This window comes from Lynx canadensis, chromosome A2, assembly GCF_007474595.2.
Source record: "Lynx canadensis isolate LIC74 chromosome A2, mLynCan4.pri.v2, whole genome shotgun sequence".
Lineage (NCBI taxonomy): Eukaryota > Metazoa > Chordata > Mammalia > Carnivora > Felidae > Lynx > Lynx canadensis.
The window spans coordinates 64340923-64358983 of NC_044304.2; the positions used below are offsets into that span (position 1 = coordinate 64340923).

At 48.0% G+C, this 18061-nt stretch overlaps 1 protein-coding gene across 1 annotated transcript in view; it reads left to right on the top strand.

The window, feature by feature from the left end:
* VWC2 (von Willebrand factor C domain containing 2) overlaps nt 1-18061 on the top strand; it is a 79461-nt gene that overhangs the window by 21698 nt on the left and 39702 nt on the right. Inside the window, exon 4 of the mRNA XM_030294551.1 lies at nt 1649-1670. Coding sequence (XP_030150411.1) covers nt 1649-1670 — 22 coding nt within the window. The remainder of the gene's footprint in view (nt 1-1648; nt 1671-18061) is intronic.

Sequence of the window (18061 nt, forward strand, 5' to 3'; positions counted from 1 at the left end):
ATAATACGTGTGGGAGTGAAGCTGTCTGTTCAGGCCTGGGAAGAGTTCCAGAGAAAGTGGTCTTTATGTGCAAGCTCCCCAAAGGACCCTGACAGTTCCCTGTTGACACGGACAACCACAGAGGAGGCTCATGGCCATTTAGGAACGCTAGGTGGCCTAAGACATTACACATTGCATTTTTTTTTTTAAGTAAGAGAATCAGGCAAAAATCAATAAGCAGATTTATGAGCTCAAGGTACTGTGGGCAAGTGGAAAGAAAAGATTTGAGGGGAGAAAGGCAATGAAACGTGTTGGTGTAATTTAAGTGAGGGATTCACCACTTAAATGTGGATGTAAAAGTTCTGCCTAAACGCAAATGAACAAGTGTCTCTTCTCTGGGACTTTCACGTCTCAGAGCACCAATATGGCAGTGCATATTAGAAATCTCCCAGAACCGGTAGAGCAAATTTCCTGAAATGATATGGACATGGAGCCTTTTCTCTCGGACCTTCTAGTAGGTGAGATGTTCTGCGTGGCACACGGGGGAAGATTTTCAGTACCAATTTACTTAGCGTGGCTCACTTTTCTGCCCCTCTTTCTTCCTAGTCAGTGTCCTTGTCCACAGGTCTCATAACGTGTCATAATTCATGGGGACGTTTTGCACAGAGCCCGCTTCTGTGGGAAATCAGTGCTCGCCTCTCCACGTTTCTGAGCGCCAGAACCTGTCTGTGGGGCGTTAGTGATTGCCAGGACAAGTGTCAAATTCTGCTGGATTAGAAAATGGGCCACTGTTATGAGGAGAACCTTTTATTTTTTATTTATTTTTTAATGTTTACTTATTTTTGAGAGAGACACAGAGTGTGAGTGGGGGAGGAGCAGAGAGAGAGGGAGACACAATATCCAAAGTGGGCTCCAGGCTCTGAGCTGTCAGCACAGAGCCCAACGTGGGGCTCGAACTCACCAACGGTGAGATCATGACCTGAGCCAAAGTCGGATACTTACCGACTGAGCCACTCGGGCACCCCGAGGAGAACCTTTTAGAGGCCACTCTTTTAGGGGACGTCGTTAGCATTCTGTAAACAGTAAATAGACACGAAATGTTAGTTCATATGCATGCATGAATAAACAGCTATCATGACACCATAACTTACATGAGAATACTATCATTCAGGAAATGAAGAAAATATTTAAAAATCTATTATCCGTCCACTTTCACTCAGGAAAAAAAAAAAACATGCCATGACTTACTTGTATTTTGTTTTGTTTTCATTTTGTTTTGTTTTCCTTTACTGTGTTTTATTTTATTTTATTCTGTTTTAATTTTAAGCGGATGCCTGTTAGAGATGCTAGTTCAGACAAAACAATACGGGAGAACATAAAAACTCAGATAACATAAGAACAAAGTACTAATGTTGGGAAGGTCTACACGGGGGTACTTGAGGACATGAAATGAACGCAGACCCTCATCTATCGGATTCTTCCAGAAAAAACTCACCCTGGACCTGTGTTAGTGAGCTTAATCGAGAAGTTCTCGTCAGAATAGCCTGTACACTTTCATACTGATGAACTGTCACTAACGCTGTTGGGAAGAAATATGGAAGAATGCACCCTGCCAATCCAAAGAGGAAAGTCTCAGTGAATTTGGCCATGTTGCCACCAGAGTGTGGAGGCCGGTGTGACCCTACAGGAAAGTCGTGTTTCTCCGGCTTAACAATAGATACCCCCCGTGAGATCATTCATGGGCTTTTGCTTTAAAATTTCTTGACGACTATAACCGATAAGAGATAGCCAGCATGGGACTTCCAGTCTTGGGCCCTATCCATGAAAGTTCAGATTCAAGTTGTGCTTTAAGCTTCATTTTCTTAATGGATGAGCCACTTTTCTTAATACCTGCTAACTCCAGGTCCGTGAAGGTCTTAGGCTGCGGATCAGAAACCATCAGAGCCCTGACTTGACCCAGAGTCCTGGGTCAAGAAGAGGCGTGGCTCAGGGAGGCCCAGCGACTGATGAGGCGCACATTTCTGGAGGTTCTGCGCACGTGCCTTTGTTATCATTCAGGAAATAAGGGACCTGCTGCTAATTAATTCAGTCAACCATGATGCAGAGCAGACCACTGTCCCCAGAGCACTCTCCTACTTTCCGTCAGACTCTTGATTTCGGCTCAGGTCATAATCCCGGGGTCGTGGGATGGAGCCCCACATCAGGCTCTGTGCTGAGCACGGAGGCTGCTTGAGATTCTCTCTCTCTCTCTCTCTCTCTCTCTCTCTCTCTCTCTCTTTCCCTCTGCCCCTCCCCTGCTCTCTCTCTCTCTCTGTCAAAAAAGAAAAAAAAGCAAAAAAAAAAAACCCAAAAACCAAAAAACCGAAAAACAAAAAAGTCTCTAAGAATCACCCTTCAGTGAATGATTTCAGTAGGTACAGAAAAGGTTTCCCATCCCAAGTGGCTGCACTTTACCTGCATTCGTTGTTGTTGTTGCCCGATTCCCAGAGAGGCGGCAGCCGTGAGCCGAGGAGACCATTCGTGGGCAGTGGTGGCTTCTGCACCAGCATCGAGGGGAGGCCCTGGAACCAGGCCCGTGTTCTGGGGGACGGTGCACCTGCAGGCTCGTTCGGCGTGCCTAGATCTGGGGACCAGGACCCCTCTGAGACGGTGCGATGTTGTCAAGCAAAGCGATGCTTGTTTTGGGAAGCCACCCCAGATTTGTTTTGGAAATGAGGATGCCAGATCAACTCTGCAGAGCAGAGCTGTGATTTATAATGAGTGTCACAAGGAAGCGCTCAGATCAAAATATCCACAGGGACAGGTTTTCCAGACACAAGGGTAAAAAGTTTTCATTGGTCAATACACTAGAAGAGAAATGTGTGTGAGCGTGCACGCACACGCACACACACACACACACACACACACACACACACACACACACAGTCCTTCCCTCCTAGATGCTTCTGTCCACCACTCCAGCATGACAGACTTCTGGAACTGTGGTCCCGCATAGAGGAAGAGAAGGCTTACTCTGTTTTGTACTGGGAAAGTGTCCTTGAGTTTCATCTTGTTAACATGTCAACACCTTCTATTAGGAATTATAATTGGTCTCTAAAGTACCACGGAGGGTTGTTATCTTGAAGTTAGGGATTTCTGTTTGTGAAGACTGACCCCTGTCCTTGGCCCCGAAGGTTCTGTCTTGTGTTAGCATCTGACAGGTTTCATTCAGATGCGTGGCCTGCCTCTTTCTCTGTGTTCTCTCTCTTTCTCATGCATTGGCTCACTTTTGCTTCAGTCTTTTTTTATTGTTATTTTTTTTTTTAGAGAGAGAGAGAGAGAGCTCACAAGCAGGGGAGAGGGGCAGAGAAAGACAGAGAGAGCATCGTAACCAGGCTTGCAACAACACGACCCTGGCTCTGGTCCTGATCCCAGGTTCCCCGTGTCCACACATCGCCATCCAGAGGGCTCCACAGCCCAACCCAGAAACCCTTGCTGTCAAATCAGCCCTCGGCATCTCTGTCCTATCTCCTCCCATCCCTGATGTCCTTCCTTTCTTCTCCATCCATCGGGACCTTGCCACACTGGCCTCCCACCTCTGCCTTCCACTGCAGGATTGACAGATGAAATAGTATCTAAGGTGATAATGTTCATACATCACTGCCTGGTGCTCGTCCTTCCCTGACGTCCGGGGCATCAGCCGTAACGTGCACATGGCACCAGCTTCTCACTCAAGCACTTGTACTGGGTGGCCTCAGCCTCTGCTGCTGCCCCCGGGCCATGCTGCACCCCGGGCCTGCGGGCCATCTGCAGAATGGCCTCACCTACTCCCTCACCTCTGTCTCTGCACCTGCTGTTCCCTGTGCTCGCGGTGCCCTTCCCCACCTTCCCGATTTGGCGGTGGCCCTTCAGGACTCCGCTCATGCAGCCTCTCCTTAGAACGCTTGGCGCCTAAGACAACTCTCCGCTTTTATCCTCGTGACGTTGTTGTTACCGCCTTACTTGTTTCCTGCACGCAGCTGTAGCACCGCACAGACTTTATCATCTCCGCACGCACAGGACCTAAAAGGTTGCCGACACGTTCGTCCCTCGCTGCCTATCTGGCGACTTAATTCACGATTTCACAGCAGAGCAACGCATACGCCTTCCCTCCTTGTGTATTGATACGTATGCAGATTTCCCGAGTGGTGTCTGACAGACAGAAAAGTACATTTCCTAATCACCCTGACACCTTGGCAGTTTCTCCTGGCTGAGGTAAAATATTATGATACAAATATCTGATTGTTTGTCTTTGGAAGAATAATTAGCAGTTTGACAGATTGCATCTGTGAATTATTCAGTGTGAGGCTGTGAATTTCCTGCATGCAGGATTCAGCTCTGGCTTGCACGGAGCAGAAGGCCTGTGTTACAAATTGTGGCTGCCTTTGAAAACGTTGGCTTCTTATTTGCAAAGTGTTTTAAAAGGACAGCGAGCTGTGGGGATGGTCTTGCTGTAAGATTAGACGGATTTTAAAGGGGTCACTCCTGCGCCTGGGTGGTTCAGTGGGTTAAGCATCTGACTTCAGCTCAGGTCACGATCTCGCGGTTTGTGGGTTCGAGACCCCCGTCGGGCTTTGCGCTGCCAGCTCGGAGCCTGGAGCCTGCTTCGGATTCTGTGTCTCCCTCTCTCTCTGCCCCTCCCCACTCACATTTCCTCTCTCGCTCTCTCAAAAATAAATGAACGTAAAAAAAATTTTAAACAAGGAAGTGGTAAGTGACAGCATTTTATAACATCATGACTGAGTCAGGCAATAAATTCCTTATCTAACTGGGATCAGGTATGTGACCTCTGACAAATTATATATTGTCTGTTAACCTGGTGGACTAATGTGATCTGTGTCACGGTAGGGTGACCTGAAGCCCCGTGGAGGAGGAGTTGAGGGTGGCTCCGGACTGGCTGCTGTGCTTCTGGAAAGCACTCCATGGGACTTGTTTGCTACCTCTATGTAGGCAGCTGTGTAGTCCTGGGAGAGTGGTCTCTCCAGGTCACGGGGACAAAGCCCCAGAACACGGGATATAGATCCCCCCGGGATACAGGACACAGGATAGACACCCCCCCAGAACATGGGATATAGACTCCCCCAACACAGGATATAGATCCCCCGGAACATGGGGTATAGGACACGGGAGATAGATCCTTCCTGGGAACACAGGGTGCAAGACACAAGATATAGATTATCCCCCCCGAAACACGGGATATAGATTCACCCCCCCTGCCAACACCGAGTACAGGACTTGGGATATAGACCGCCATCCCACCCCACCCCCGGGAACATGGGCTATAGATCCCTCCCCCAACACGGTACAGGACATGGGATATAGATCCCCCTCAAACACGGGGTACAGGACACGGGATATAGATTCACCCAAAGAAACACGGGATGTAGTTCCCCCCCAACATGGGGTACAGGACACAGGATATAGGCCCCCTCACCCCATAACACAAGATATAGATTCCCCCCCAGGAACACAGGATATAGCTCCTCCCCAACACGGGGTACAGGACACGGGATATAGATCGCCACCCACCCCACTCCCAGGAACATGGGATATAGATTCCCCCCCCATACAGGGTATAGGACACGGGATATAGATCCCCTCAAACACGGGGTACAGGACATGGGATATAGGCCCCCTCACCCCATAACACAAGATATAGATTCCCCCCCAGGAACACAGGATATAGCTCCCCCTGCAACACGGGGTACAGGACACGGGATACAGACTCCCCCCTCAGAACACGGGATATAGACTCCCCCCTCAGAACACGGGATATAGATTCCCTGGAACATGGGATATAGGACATCTGATATAGATTACCCCAGAAGGTAGAGGACACGGGATATAGATCCTTCCTGGGAACACGGGGTACAAGACACAAGATATAGATTATCCCCCCTGAAACACGGGATATAGATTCACCCCCCTGCCAACACAGGGTACAGGACTCGGGATATAGACTGCCACCCCACCCCACCCCCGGGAACATGGGATATGGATCCCCCCCAATACAGGGTACAGGACAGGGGATATAGCTCCCCCCCACCCAGGAACACAGGATATAGCTCTCCCCCAACACAGGGTACAGGACACAGGATATAGACCCCCCCAGAACACTGGATATAGACCCCCCCAACACAGGATATAGATCCCCCGGAACATGGGGTATAGGACACGGGAGATAGATCCTCCCTCGGAACACAGGGTACAAGACACAAGATATAGATTATCCCCCCCGAAACACGGGATATAGATTCACCCCCCCTGCCAATACAGGGTACAGGACACGGGATATAGACTCCCCCGTCAGAACACGGGATATAGATTCCCTAGAACATGGGATATAGGACACCTGATATAGATTACCCTAGAAGGTATAGGACACGGGATATAGATCCCCTCAAACACGGGGTACAAGACATGGGATATAGATCCCCCAAAAAAACACGGGTACAGCTCTCCCCCAACATGGGGTACAGGACACGGGAAATAGATCCCCCCCCCCCGGAACACAGGATATAGCTCCCTCCCTCCCAACACAAGGTACAGGACACAGGATATAGGCCCCTCCACCCCCACCCCCTAACACAGGATATAGATCCTCTGTGCATCCAGGCTGATGCTGCTTGACGCACCCAGCGGGGTGCCTGTGCCTGTCGTGTGAGTGTTAGGTCGGGGGTACAGGTTGAGGTGCGGCCCGCCCCGCCCAGCAGTCCTGCTCCCCGCAGTATGGGGTTCGCAGCCTCCCCGCGACCACGTGCACCCCGGCCCTGCCCCCGCGGAGCACAGGAAGCCGGAGCCGTGCTCCTCCCCCGGGATCCAGGGCACGGGCTCGGACGTCCGTTCTCTGGCTCCGTTTCCAGACCACCTGCCGGCGGGGCCGTGCTCAGGGGCGGGCAGCCTCCAACAGCCCAGCTCACGCCGTCACAGTTCTGGGGACCAGAGTGCAGCCAGGCTGCAGGCAGGGCTGGTGCCTTCGCAGGGTTTGGAGGGAGAACTAGCCGGACCCGATCCTGCCATCCTGCGGTCACCGTAATGCTTCGGTCCTGCGGTTTACACCCTCCCCCAGCCCCGCCCTCCTCCTCCATGTGACCCTACCCCCTGTGCGTCTTCTTCTCTCATGAGGACGCTTGTCGCTGGATTCGAAGCCCCTCAACAATCTCAAGATTTTTAACTTAGTCACATCTACAAAGGCCACATTGACAGGTCCTAGGCGGGTACATCTTCCGGGCCACCGCGGAACTGGTGCCACAGGGCCTGGCTCATAGCAGACCAGCATTTACGGAGGCCTGACTACGGGAACAGAGCAGTGACAGCTGACACTGCTGTTAATAGTGCCTGTTTATCCAGAGGACACAGGAGTGCTGATTCCAAGGGCCACGCCACACAGCAGCATTATTGACAATAGCCAAAGTATGGAAAGAGCGCACATGTCCATCGATGGATGAATGGATGTATGACATACGTATACAGTGGAGTATCACTCGGCAATCAAAAAGAATGAAATCTTTCCATTTGCAACGACCTGGATGGAACTGGCGGGTATTTGCTAAGTGAAATTAGAGAAAGACAAATATCGTATGACTTCACTCATCCGAGGACTTGAAGACACAGAACAGATGAGCACAAGGGAAGGGAAGCAAAAATAATATAAAAACGGGGGGGGTGCAAAACATAAGAGACCCTAAATACAGAGAACAAACTGAGGGTTGCTGGAGGGGCTGCGGGTGGGGGGATGGGCTAAATGGGCAGGGGGCATTAAGGAGGACACTTGTTGGGATGACCACTGGGTGTTCCGTGTAGGGGATGAGTCATTGGGTTCTACTCCTGAAATCATTATTGCACTATGTGCTAACTAACCTGGATGTAAATTAAAAAAATAAATAAATTTAAAAAATAGGGGCCCCTGGGTGGCTCAGTCAGTTAAGCGTCCGACTTTGGCTCAGGTCATGATCTCACAGTTCGTGGGTTCGAGCCCCGCGTTGAGTTCTGTGCTGACAGCTTAGAGGCTAGGGCCTGCTTCGGATTCTGTGTCTCCCTCTCTCTCTGTTCCTCCCCCTCTTGCACTCTGTCTCTCTCTCTCTCTCAAAAGTAAAATAAAAATTTAAAAAATTTTTTAATGTAATTAACATGCATGAAACAAAAAAAAAAAAAAAAGGAAAGGAGAAGAAACCAAGTTGAGACCAAAAGATTGTGAGTTCAATGCCACATCACTGTAAAAGTCATTATGTTATTACCTAAAAGGTGACGACAATTTATATTATTCTTCACTACCTCTGGCGTTTAATAGAGAAATGTATTTCATTGTAACAGGAAATAGAATATAGGATCAGAGACTACCAACTTGCTGGCGGATTGGTGAGATCTTCTGCATGGAAATTTGGACATTAAAGAACTATGTCAACTCTTAAAAAAAAAAGTGCCTAGTGGCTTTGGGGAGCCTGGATGCTTCAGTGGGTTAAGCGTCTGACTCTTGATTTCAGCTCAGACCATGATCTCACGATTCATGAGTTTGAGCTTCGCATCGGGCTCTGTGCTGACAGTGTGGAGTCTGCTTGGGGTTCTCTCTCTCTTTCTCTCAAAATAAAGAAATAAACCTTAAAAAAATCTTTTTTTTAAAGTGACTAGTGGCTTCGACGGTGAGCCATGCGTGAAGGAAGAGAGTCCGGAACCTGGGACCTAAGCCTGGGGTAAAAAGCCCATCAGTGACACCACCGGTCCCTGTACAGCTTCCCAGCCACAACAAAGGGACTGAGGTCAGGCTGGCTCTCCCCCCCCCCCCCCACTGCCATTCGCAGGACGCTCAGTGGGGAAGATGTGTTCATCCCCATAGGTTGTCACCTGCGTCCCATCTTTGGCCCAGCTTCGAGTCTTGCGTGAGCTTTGGAGCAGTGAAACACAAGTACCCTGGGGAGTCAGGGCCTCGGGAAGCCAGCCAGAGGCCGGCCGCACAGCCGTGTCCCCAAGGAGGGAGCCGGTCATCCGGCCCGCGGGAATTCTCCACGCCTCGGCCCCGGCCTGGTCCCCGACCCTCCCCAGCGGAGTCTGGGGCCCCCATGGCAACCTCAGAGCCTCTGCCTTTTTCCAGGTGAGTGACCCAGCTGCCAGGATGTCACCTGCCCAGTTGGTCTTGGGGCAGCACGGCAGCCTGCTGCTCTGATCCTGGAGGATCAAGGATGACCTTTGCAGATCACTTTCCGCCCGGCCAAGCAGCTGTCAGTGGCATTTGCTGGTTGACTGAAACAGTGGCCCCTGTCTCTGCTTCACTCTGACACGCAGCCCAGCCCTTTTTTCTCTTTGAAGTTTTTATTTACGGATTTTGAGAGAGAGACAGAGAGAGAAAGGGATTGGGGGAGACGCAGAGAGAGGGAGAAGGAGGGAGGGAGAATCCCAAGCAGGTTCCGTGCTGTCAGCGCAGATCTGGCCCGATGTGGGGCTCGAACCCACAAACCCGTGAGATCATGACCTGAGCCGAAACCAAGAGTGGGCTCTTAACCCACTGAGTCACCCAGGCGCCCCCAGCCCAGCCCTTTAAAGGGAGATGATTTCACTCCATCCTTAAACCTTCATCATTCTCTTAAACTCTGGGGGCAGAGGCCTGAAGACACCCGAGATCACAATATTTAGCATTTGTTCCTGTTTGTATGGTTGTCGCTTTCGTTTCAGAGGAAATGATGGTTTGAGGGCAACACGGCTCATCTGTCCTCCGTCGGAGACTGGTCACCCTGCAGTGAGCGGACGGGGCTGGGTCTCGCTCCTCCAGACCTATGTCTGGGGGGTGTAAGTGTCTCTGGCTTAATTCACTTCCTCCAGAGCCTGGTCTGGCACAGGCATTTGGGACCTGGGCTTTCCAGGGCTTCCCCGAACTTGACTGCCCTCAGTTCTGAAACAAATGTGCCCTGGATGGCGGCGCCATCTGGTGGCGGTATCCTTGAACTGCAGGCTCAGGCCGCCATCTGCAAAAATCACCGCGGGCTGAGGACAGGGGTGACCAGAATAAGTGGAGGGTCATCAGCTTTCATAAAAATACAGCCCTTCGTGACCACACATCTGCTCTGACCCAGCTCTCTTCCCTCTTCCTCTTCGCCACACTCACTAAAAACAACAGGGACACAGGACGGAAGCAAAAGCCCCAGGCACTCAACCTGGCCCACACCTTGCCCCAGCCTCGATGGGATCACAGGGGTGATGGGGAGACCTCGGAATGGGGACAGCCACTGGCGATGGCCACGGTGTCTGCTCTGACCCCTGTTGGAAGTGAGGATCACTGCCCAGGGAGGAGGGGCACCTTGCGCTCTGCAGACCAGGCCTCCCATGGGCGACTGACTGTGGGCTGCGCTGGGTGGCCATGTGGCCAGTGTGTGGCAGGTGCTCCTTGGGGCACTGGGAGGACATCGAGGCACCAGAAACCCGGGCGTTGTCGTCAGGTGTCAGGCAGTTCTAGGATGCAGCGGGAGAAGACAGGTGCTGACGTTTCCTGATCCTGGTAGAACATGGTAGAACGTACAGTACTTTCAGGTGCATCTATGTTCCTACTTTTTGTTATCAGAGCCATACGGCGAGCCAGCTGTGTGCTCCAGGTGCACGGTCCCATTCGCCACCACGCCTGGCGAGGTCCCTGTTGCTGTCCACATGTCTTCAGAGGGAAAAGCTGCAGGAATTTTGGCCAATGCCACGTGCTGAAACTGCCTGGTTCTGGGGCGAGTGAGGAGACATACTTGTCTCCGTCATAAGAAAACTAGAAAGTCTGTAAAGATGTGAGGCCGAACACTGCCCTGTATGGGAGGGATCAGGACTTCTCAGATTCCATATTTTAACTGTTTTGATATTTATGTATTTTTGAGAGAGAGAGAGAGACAGAGAGAGGGAGAGAGAGAGAGACAGAGTGCAAGTGGGGGGCAGGGCAGAGAGAGAGGGAGACACAGAATCTGAAGCCAGCTCCAGGCTCCGAGCTCTCAGCACAGAGCCTGATGCAGGGTTCGAACCCAGGAACCGCGAGTTAATGACCTGAGCCAAAGTTGGATGCTTAACTGACTGAGCCACCCAGGCGCCCCTGCCCATTTTTAAATTTATTTAAAAAAAATTTTTTTAACATTTATTCATTTTTGAAAGACAGAGAGAGACAGAGTGTGGGGGGGTGCAGAGAGAGAGGGAGACACAGAACCAAAGCAGGCTCCAGGCTCCGAGCTGTCAGCACAGAGCCTGACCTGGGGCTCGAACTCGTGAACGGGGAGGTCATGACCTGAGCAGAAGTCACACGCTAATTGCCTGAGCCACCTAGGCGCCCCCTCAGACTCTATATTTTAAAACAGAAAAATGAGTACATTTCTCAGTAGAGTGTGAAGTCGGGACTGGACGGGACGGCAAGAAGCACACGCACGTCAAGTTCTCGACAGTGAGTGCAACGAGCATGTTTCACGGCCCCTAAAAGGCCCTTCTTCCTTTTTTGCATGCCGTTACCTTTGACACTGGGATGCTTTGCAATGAGTGGCTGAAGAAGATGTTGGATCGCGGTTAACTGACAGTAGATTTTCTTTCTCAGTGAAACCTCCTGCTCCTTCTTACTGTCCTTGACAGCCCAGGTGCAGCAGGTGCCCCATCGTCCGTGCGTGGGTTCGTTGACTTGACAGGGACCCGGCTGCTTCTTATGGACGAGACTGCTTCACTTATGTGTGTGACCTGACTGCGCAGTGCTGACCTCTGATTGGCTTGGACGTAGAGGGCCGGCAGTCTTCTGTCCCCACAAACACCGCCCCGCTGAGAGACGAGCCACACTCACGCAGGTGGACCCCCAGCTTCCGTGACTTCACGTCATGTCAGCCTGGGGTCTGCCCCAGGGTCTGTGGAGGCCGTGCTGTGGGCATCTGAACTCTGGTTTCCACGGGCCTGTGGTGATCGTGCTCCAGGCAGAGGGAAGACCACGCAGGCCTTCCAGAACCTTCCGATTCCTCCTCCCGATGCGTCAGGGCACCCCTTCCATCTCATGTCAGTCCACACCTGAAATAGCCAGTATCCGTGGTCTCGATTCATATGATGAGAGAGAAATCACCCATGAATGTGCGGACAACATCTTAATGGGCACAGCAGCAAACAGTGGCAGTCTCTGGCCAAGTTACTGTCCCTGGGGAGAGCCCCGTGTTGATTCTGGTTGATTTGCAGTGAGTCGGTGAGGGCGTGGCTTTCTACGTATGGGAGGGTCAACACTGGGCTTTGATTCTGTCGCACTGACACGTGCGTCTATTGCCGTGTCAATGCTCTTTCTGAATGACTGTAAATTTACACTAGTCTTGACAATTGGTGAGGCTGGTCGTTCCCCCTCAAGATGATCTTGACTGTTCTCTCCCTTTGTTCCTCCGTACAGGTGTCCTTGTGATGTCTCAACACACACACACACACACACACACACACACACACTCTGTTGAGATTTTCACTATAGTTGCATTGAATGTGTGGATTAGTTTGGGGAAAGTTAGGAACTTCACCTTTTTGAGGCTTCCTATCTATGGATCACATATATACGTATATATGTGTAATAAATCGTCAATGGCTTTCTTCAAGTTTCATGATTTTATACGTAGAAGAGTTTTATGCCACTTTGCTGTATTTTTACAAGAGTTTTTATAGTAAAATACATGACGTAAAAATTGCCATTTTAACCATTTTTAAACTTATTTTTATTGTGATATAATTGTGTAAGTTTAAGGTGTAGAATGTATTGACTGGATACATTTATGTAATTTTTTTTTAATGTTTATTCTTGAGAGACAGAGAGACAGAGAGAGACAAAGTGTGAGCAGAGGAGGGTCAGAAAGAGAGGGAGACACAGAATCTGAAGCAGGCTTCAGGCTCTGAGCTGTCAGCACAGAGCTCAATGCAGGACTGAAACTCATGAACCGTGAGATAATGACCTGAGCCGAAGTTGGATGCTTAACCCACTAAGCCACCCAGGCGCCCCCGTCTTGATACATTTATGTATTGCAATATGATTGCTACTGTAGCATTTACTAACACCTCTATCACATCACATAATTATCACTTCTTTTTTAGTGGTGGTGGGGACAATTATGATCTAGTCTCTTAGCAACTTTGAGGTTTATAATACAGTATTTTTGTCTATGATCATTATGCTGTTCATGTCCAGGACTATTTTTTAAATGCTAATTTATTTATTTTGAGAGAGAGGCGGGGGGCACGTGTGAGTGGTGGAGGGGCAACGAGGGTTGGTAGGAGGGGAGAGAGAATCCCAAACAGGCTCCACCCTGTCAGTGCAGAGCCTGACATGGGGCTCGATCTCACAAGCCGTGAGATCGTGACCTGAGCCAAAATCAAGAGTCCGATGCTTACCTGACTATGTACCCCCTGGATGGTTTTTTAAGCGTACAGTTTAGTGGCATTTTACATTCACAGTGTTGTGCAACTATCACCGCTATCTATTTCCAAAACCTTTTCATCACCCCGAACAGAAACAGCATACTCCTTAAGTAATAAGTCTGATTTTCCTCTTCTCCAAGACCCTGGTAAATTCTCATCTAATTTCTGACTCTTAGAATTTGCATATTCTATTTATTTCCTATGACCGGAGTCATACGATATTTGTCCTTCTGTGTTTCATTTAATTTAGTGTTCTGTTCCCAAGGCTCGCCCATCTTATATTTTATTATTCCTTTTGGTGGCTGAGTAATATTCCATCGGGTGCTGATACTACGTTCTGTGTATCCGTTCATCTGTTCGTGGACAGTTGGGTGATTTACGCCTTCTGGCCGCTGTGATGAATGCTGCAGTGAACGCTGGCATAAACTAGTATCTTTCTGAATCCCTGGTTTCACTTCTGGGCGTGTGCACACAGGTGGAACTGTTGGGTCATACGGTAACCGTTGCAGACTGAACTGTCTACCCGCCAAGTTCACATGCGAGGACCTAGCGAGAAGGCAGACATCTGCAAACCGAGGAGAGGGGGCTGGGGAGAAACCAAACCTGTCGACACGTTTTGAGCTTGGACTTTCTGCCGCAAAAGCTGTGAGGAAATGAATGTCAGTTGTTCAGAGCACCCAGTCTCTGGTGTTGGGGACACCCATCCTAGCAAAGCAACACAATAACTTTATGATGAACTTTTTGAGGAACCACCAAACTTTTCCACACCAGCTACACAATGTGTATTTCCACCAGCAGTGGACAGAGGTTCGCAATTTGCAAGGGTTTCGGTTTCTCTGTATTCTCTCCAATAACACCTGTTATTCTTCATATTAAAAAAAAAAATCACAGCCAAATTAGCACATGTGAAGTATCTCATTGTGGTTTGATTTGCATTTACCTAATGACTAATGATGTTGAGCATCTTTTCTTTTTTTTTTTAATGTTTATTTTTGAGAGAGAGCACTAGTGGGGGAGGGGCAGAGGATCCAAAGTGGGCTCCGCACTGACAGCAGAGAGCCTGGTGTGGGGCTTGAGCCCACGAACTACGAGATCAAGACCTGAGCGGAAGTCGGACACCTAACCGACTGAGCCCCCCAGGCGCCCCTGCAGCATCTTTTCGTGTGCTTCTTGGCCACTCTCTTTGGAGACAGGATTATTCGGATATTTTGCCCATTTTTGAAAGTTGGTTGTTTGTCTTTTTATGGTTGACTTGTAGGAGTAACTTTTCCTCCGGATAGCAAGCCCTCATCAGGTAGATGATTCGCCAAGATTCTCTCCCATTTGTGGGTTGTTTTTTCATGGTCTTCATGCAATGGCCTTTGATGTCATGAAAGTTTTTAATTTTCATGGAATTCTGTTTTTCTTTTCTTCTGTTGCTCGTGTTGTGGCATCACAGCCAAGAAACTCTTGCCAAATGTTGGGTCATGAAGATGTATGCCTTTCTTTTCTTGTACGAATTTTATGGCTTCAGCTCTTATATTTAGGCCAAAGATCCATTTTGAATTAATTTCTGTATAGTGTGTGAAGTAGGAGTCCGGCTTCATTCTTTTTCATATGGTTGTCCACCTGTCCCAACGCCATCTGCCGAAGACACAGTTCTTTGCTATTGAATGGGTTCAGTACCTTGTCAAAAATCAGTTAGCTATAGATTTGTTTCTTTGAATGTATTCTTTTTATTTTAACATTTTTATGTTGAGATGAGGTTGACACACAATGCTACATTAGTTTCAGGTATACATCCTAGTGATTCGACAAGTCTGTATGTCACACGGTGTTCACCACAAGTGTTGCAACCATCTGTCACCATACGATGGTGACGTACCATGACTTATCGCCTATGTGGTAGCTTTTGCAGCTACAGATTTTACCCTGTGACTTATTCGTTCCACAGTCGCATGTCAGTCCTTCACACTCCCCTTCACCCATTTTTTCTATCCCCCCAGCAACCATATCTCCCCTCTGGCAATCATTAAGTTTGTCCTTGGTATTTATGGGTCTGTTTCTGCTTTTCGTTTGTGCGTTTGTTTTATTTTTTAGATTCCACATATAAGTGAAATAAGACGGTATTTGTCTTTCTCTGCTGACTTATTTCACTTAGTACAATACCTTCTAGCTCCACCCATGTCGCTGCAAGTGGAACAATCTCATTCTTGTTCATGGTTCGGTACTATTCCATTGTGTATGTAAATCACATCTGCTTTATCCATCCATCTATTATTGCATACTTGTGTTGCTTCCATTTCCCTTGGCTGTTGTAAATGACACTGCAATAAACATAGGGGTGCATATGTTTTTCAAATGAACGTTTTCATTTTCTTTGGGTAAATGCTGGGTAGCGGAATTATTGGATCATACGGTATTTCTATTTCTCATTTTTAAAAAATTATTTATTTTATTTTATTTTATTTTATTTTATTTTATTTTATTTTGAGAGAGTGAGAGCCAGAGAAGGGCAGAGAGAGAGAGACAGAAAGAGAGAGAGAATCCCAAGCAGGCCCCTCACTGCCAGCACAGAGTCCGACATGGGGGCTCGAACTCACGAACCGTGAAATCATGACCTGAGCCGAAATCAAGAGTTAGACTCTTAACCTACTGAACCACCCTGGTGCCCCTCTGTTTCTGATTTTTTGAAGAACCTGTATACTGTTTTCTGCAGTGGCTACACCAGTTCACAATCCCACCAACAGTGCGTGAGGGTTTCTTTTTTCTCCACATCCTGGCCAACACTTATTTCTTGCCTTTTTGATTCTAACTAGCCTGACAGTTGTAAGGTTATCTCATTGCGATTTTGACTCGCTATTTGGGTTTATTCTTGAACTCCGTTTCGTTTCATTTTTCTTGTACCCCACAGCCTTTTGACTGTTAACACTTTAGAGTGTACGTTCTGAAATTGCCAAGTGTGCGTCTCCAATGATTTCCTTTTTCAAGATTGTTTTGGCTCTCTGGAGCCTCTTGCAAATTCCCGAGGAATTTAAAAGTTAATCGGCTTTTCTATTTCTATAAGAAAGGGTGTTAGAGTTTTGATAGGGATTGTGTTGAGTCTGTAGGTTTCCTTGGGCATATTGCCTTATTAACAATACTGTCTTCCAAGCCATGGATGTGGATTTTTTTTCCTACTTATTTGTATATTCTTTCATTTCTTTCAGCAGTGTTTTGCAGTGTGTACAAGATTTTCATCACCTTCATTAAATTTAATCTCAGACAGTTTATGCTTTCCGATGCTCTTGCAAAGGGAATCGCTCTCTTAGATGTCTTTTTGGACTGTTCACTGCTGGTGTGTAGAAACACAACTGATTTTTGCATGCTGATCTGTGACTTTTGCTGAGTTCAGTGTTTAGCTGTAGTAGTTTCTTATGATTTCTTCAGAATTTCCCATACACAGGATCGTGTTATCTGAGAATAGATAGTTTCACTTCTTCCTTTTCAGCTTGGATGTCTTCTATTTCTTTTTCTTGCCTGATTGCCTCGGCTAGGACTTCCAGTGCAATGTTGAATAGCATGGTAAAAGCAGACGTCGTTGTCTTTTCCCTGATTTAGGGAAGAAGCTGCCGGTCTTTCGTGATTGAGCACAACGTTAGCACTGAGTTTTTCAATTAAACCATTTATCACATCGAGGAAGTTGCCTTCTTTTCCTAGCTAATTAATGGTTTTTTATGGCGAATCGTTGGATTTTGTCAAATGCTTTTCTACGTCGAGATGATCACGTATGTTCCCACGCCCCATTGGTTAATGTGATCCATACCGCACAGATTGATCTTTGTATATGTAACCATCCTTGTGTTCTAGGGATAAATCTGACGTGGTCACGATGTGTAATACTTTCAATACACCCCTGGAGTTGGTTTGATGATATTTCATTGAGAATTTCTGCATATATAGTCATTGGGAATATTTGTCTGTATTGTTTTTAGTCCCTCTGTCCAGCTTCGGTTATCAGGACAAGGATGGCCTCTTCCAAGAGGTTGGAAATCGTTCTTCCTCTTGTATTATACAGAAAGATTTGATAAGGATTTGGGCAAATTGTGCTTTCAATGTGAAGCCATCGGGTTCTGAACTTTTCTTTCTTGGGAGGGTTTTGATGACTGAGTCAGGATCTTCACTTGTTCTAGGTCTCTTGAGATTTTCTACTTCTATGGAGTCAGCTTCAGTAGTTAGTTTGTAGGAATTTGTGCATTTCATCTAATTTGGGGGGCCGAGTATTCATGGTAGCATCTTTCAATCCTTATTTCTGTAGGTTCTCAGTTTCATTTCTGACTTTAGTTTCTGTGTCTTTTGTCTTTTTTTTCCTTCATCTCTCTAGCTAAAATTTGTCAGTAGTGTTGATCTTTACAAAGAACCAACTCTTGGGGGTGCCTGGGTGGCTCAGTCAGTTAAGCATCGGACTCTTGGTTTTGGCTCAGGTCATGATTTTACGGTTTCTAGAGTTTGAGCCCCCACTTTGGGCTCTATCCTGGCAACACAGAGCCTCCTTGGGATTCTGTCTCTCCCTCTCTGCCCCTCCCCTGCCCATGCTGTCTCTCTCAAAAATAAATAAATAAAAACTTAAAACCAACAAAGAACCAACTCTTGGTTTTGTTTATTCTCGATTGTCTCTCTGTTCTCTGTTTTATCTCAGCTCTAATCTTCATCATTTCCTTCCTCCTGTTGGCAC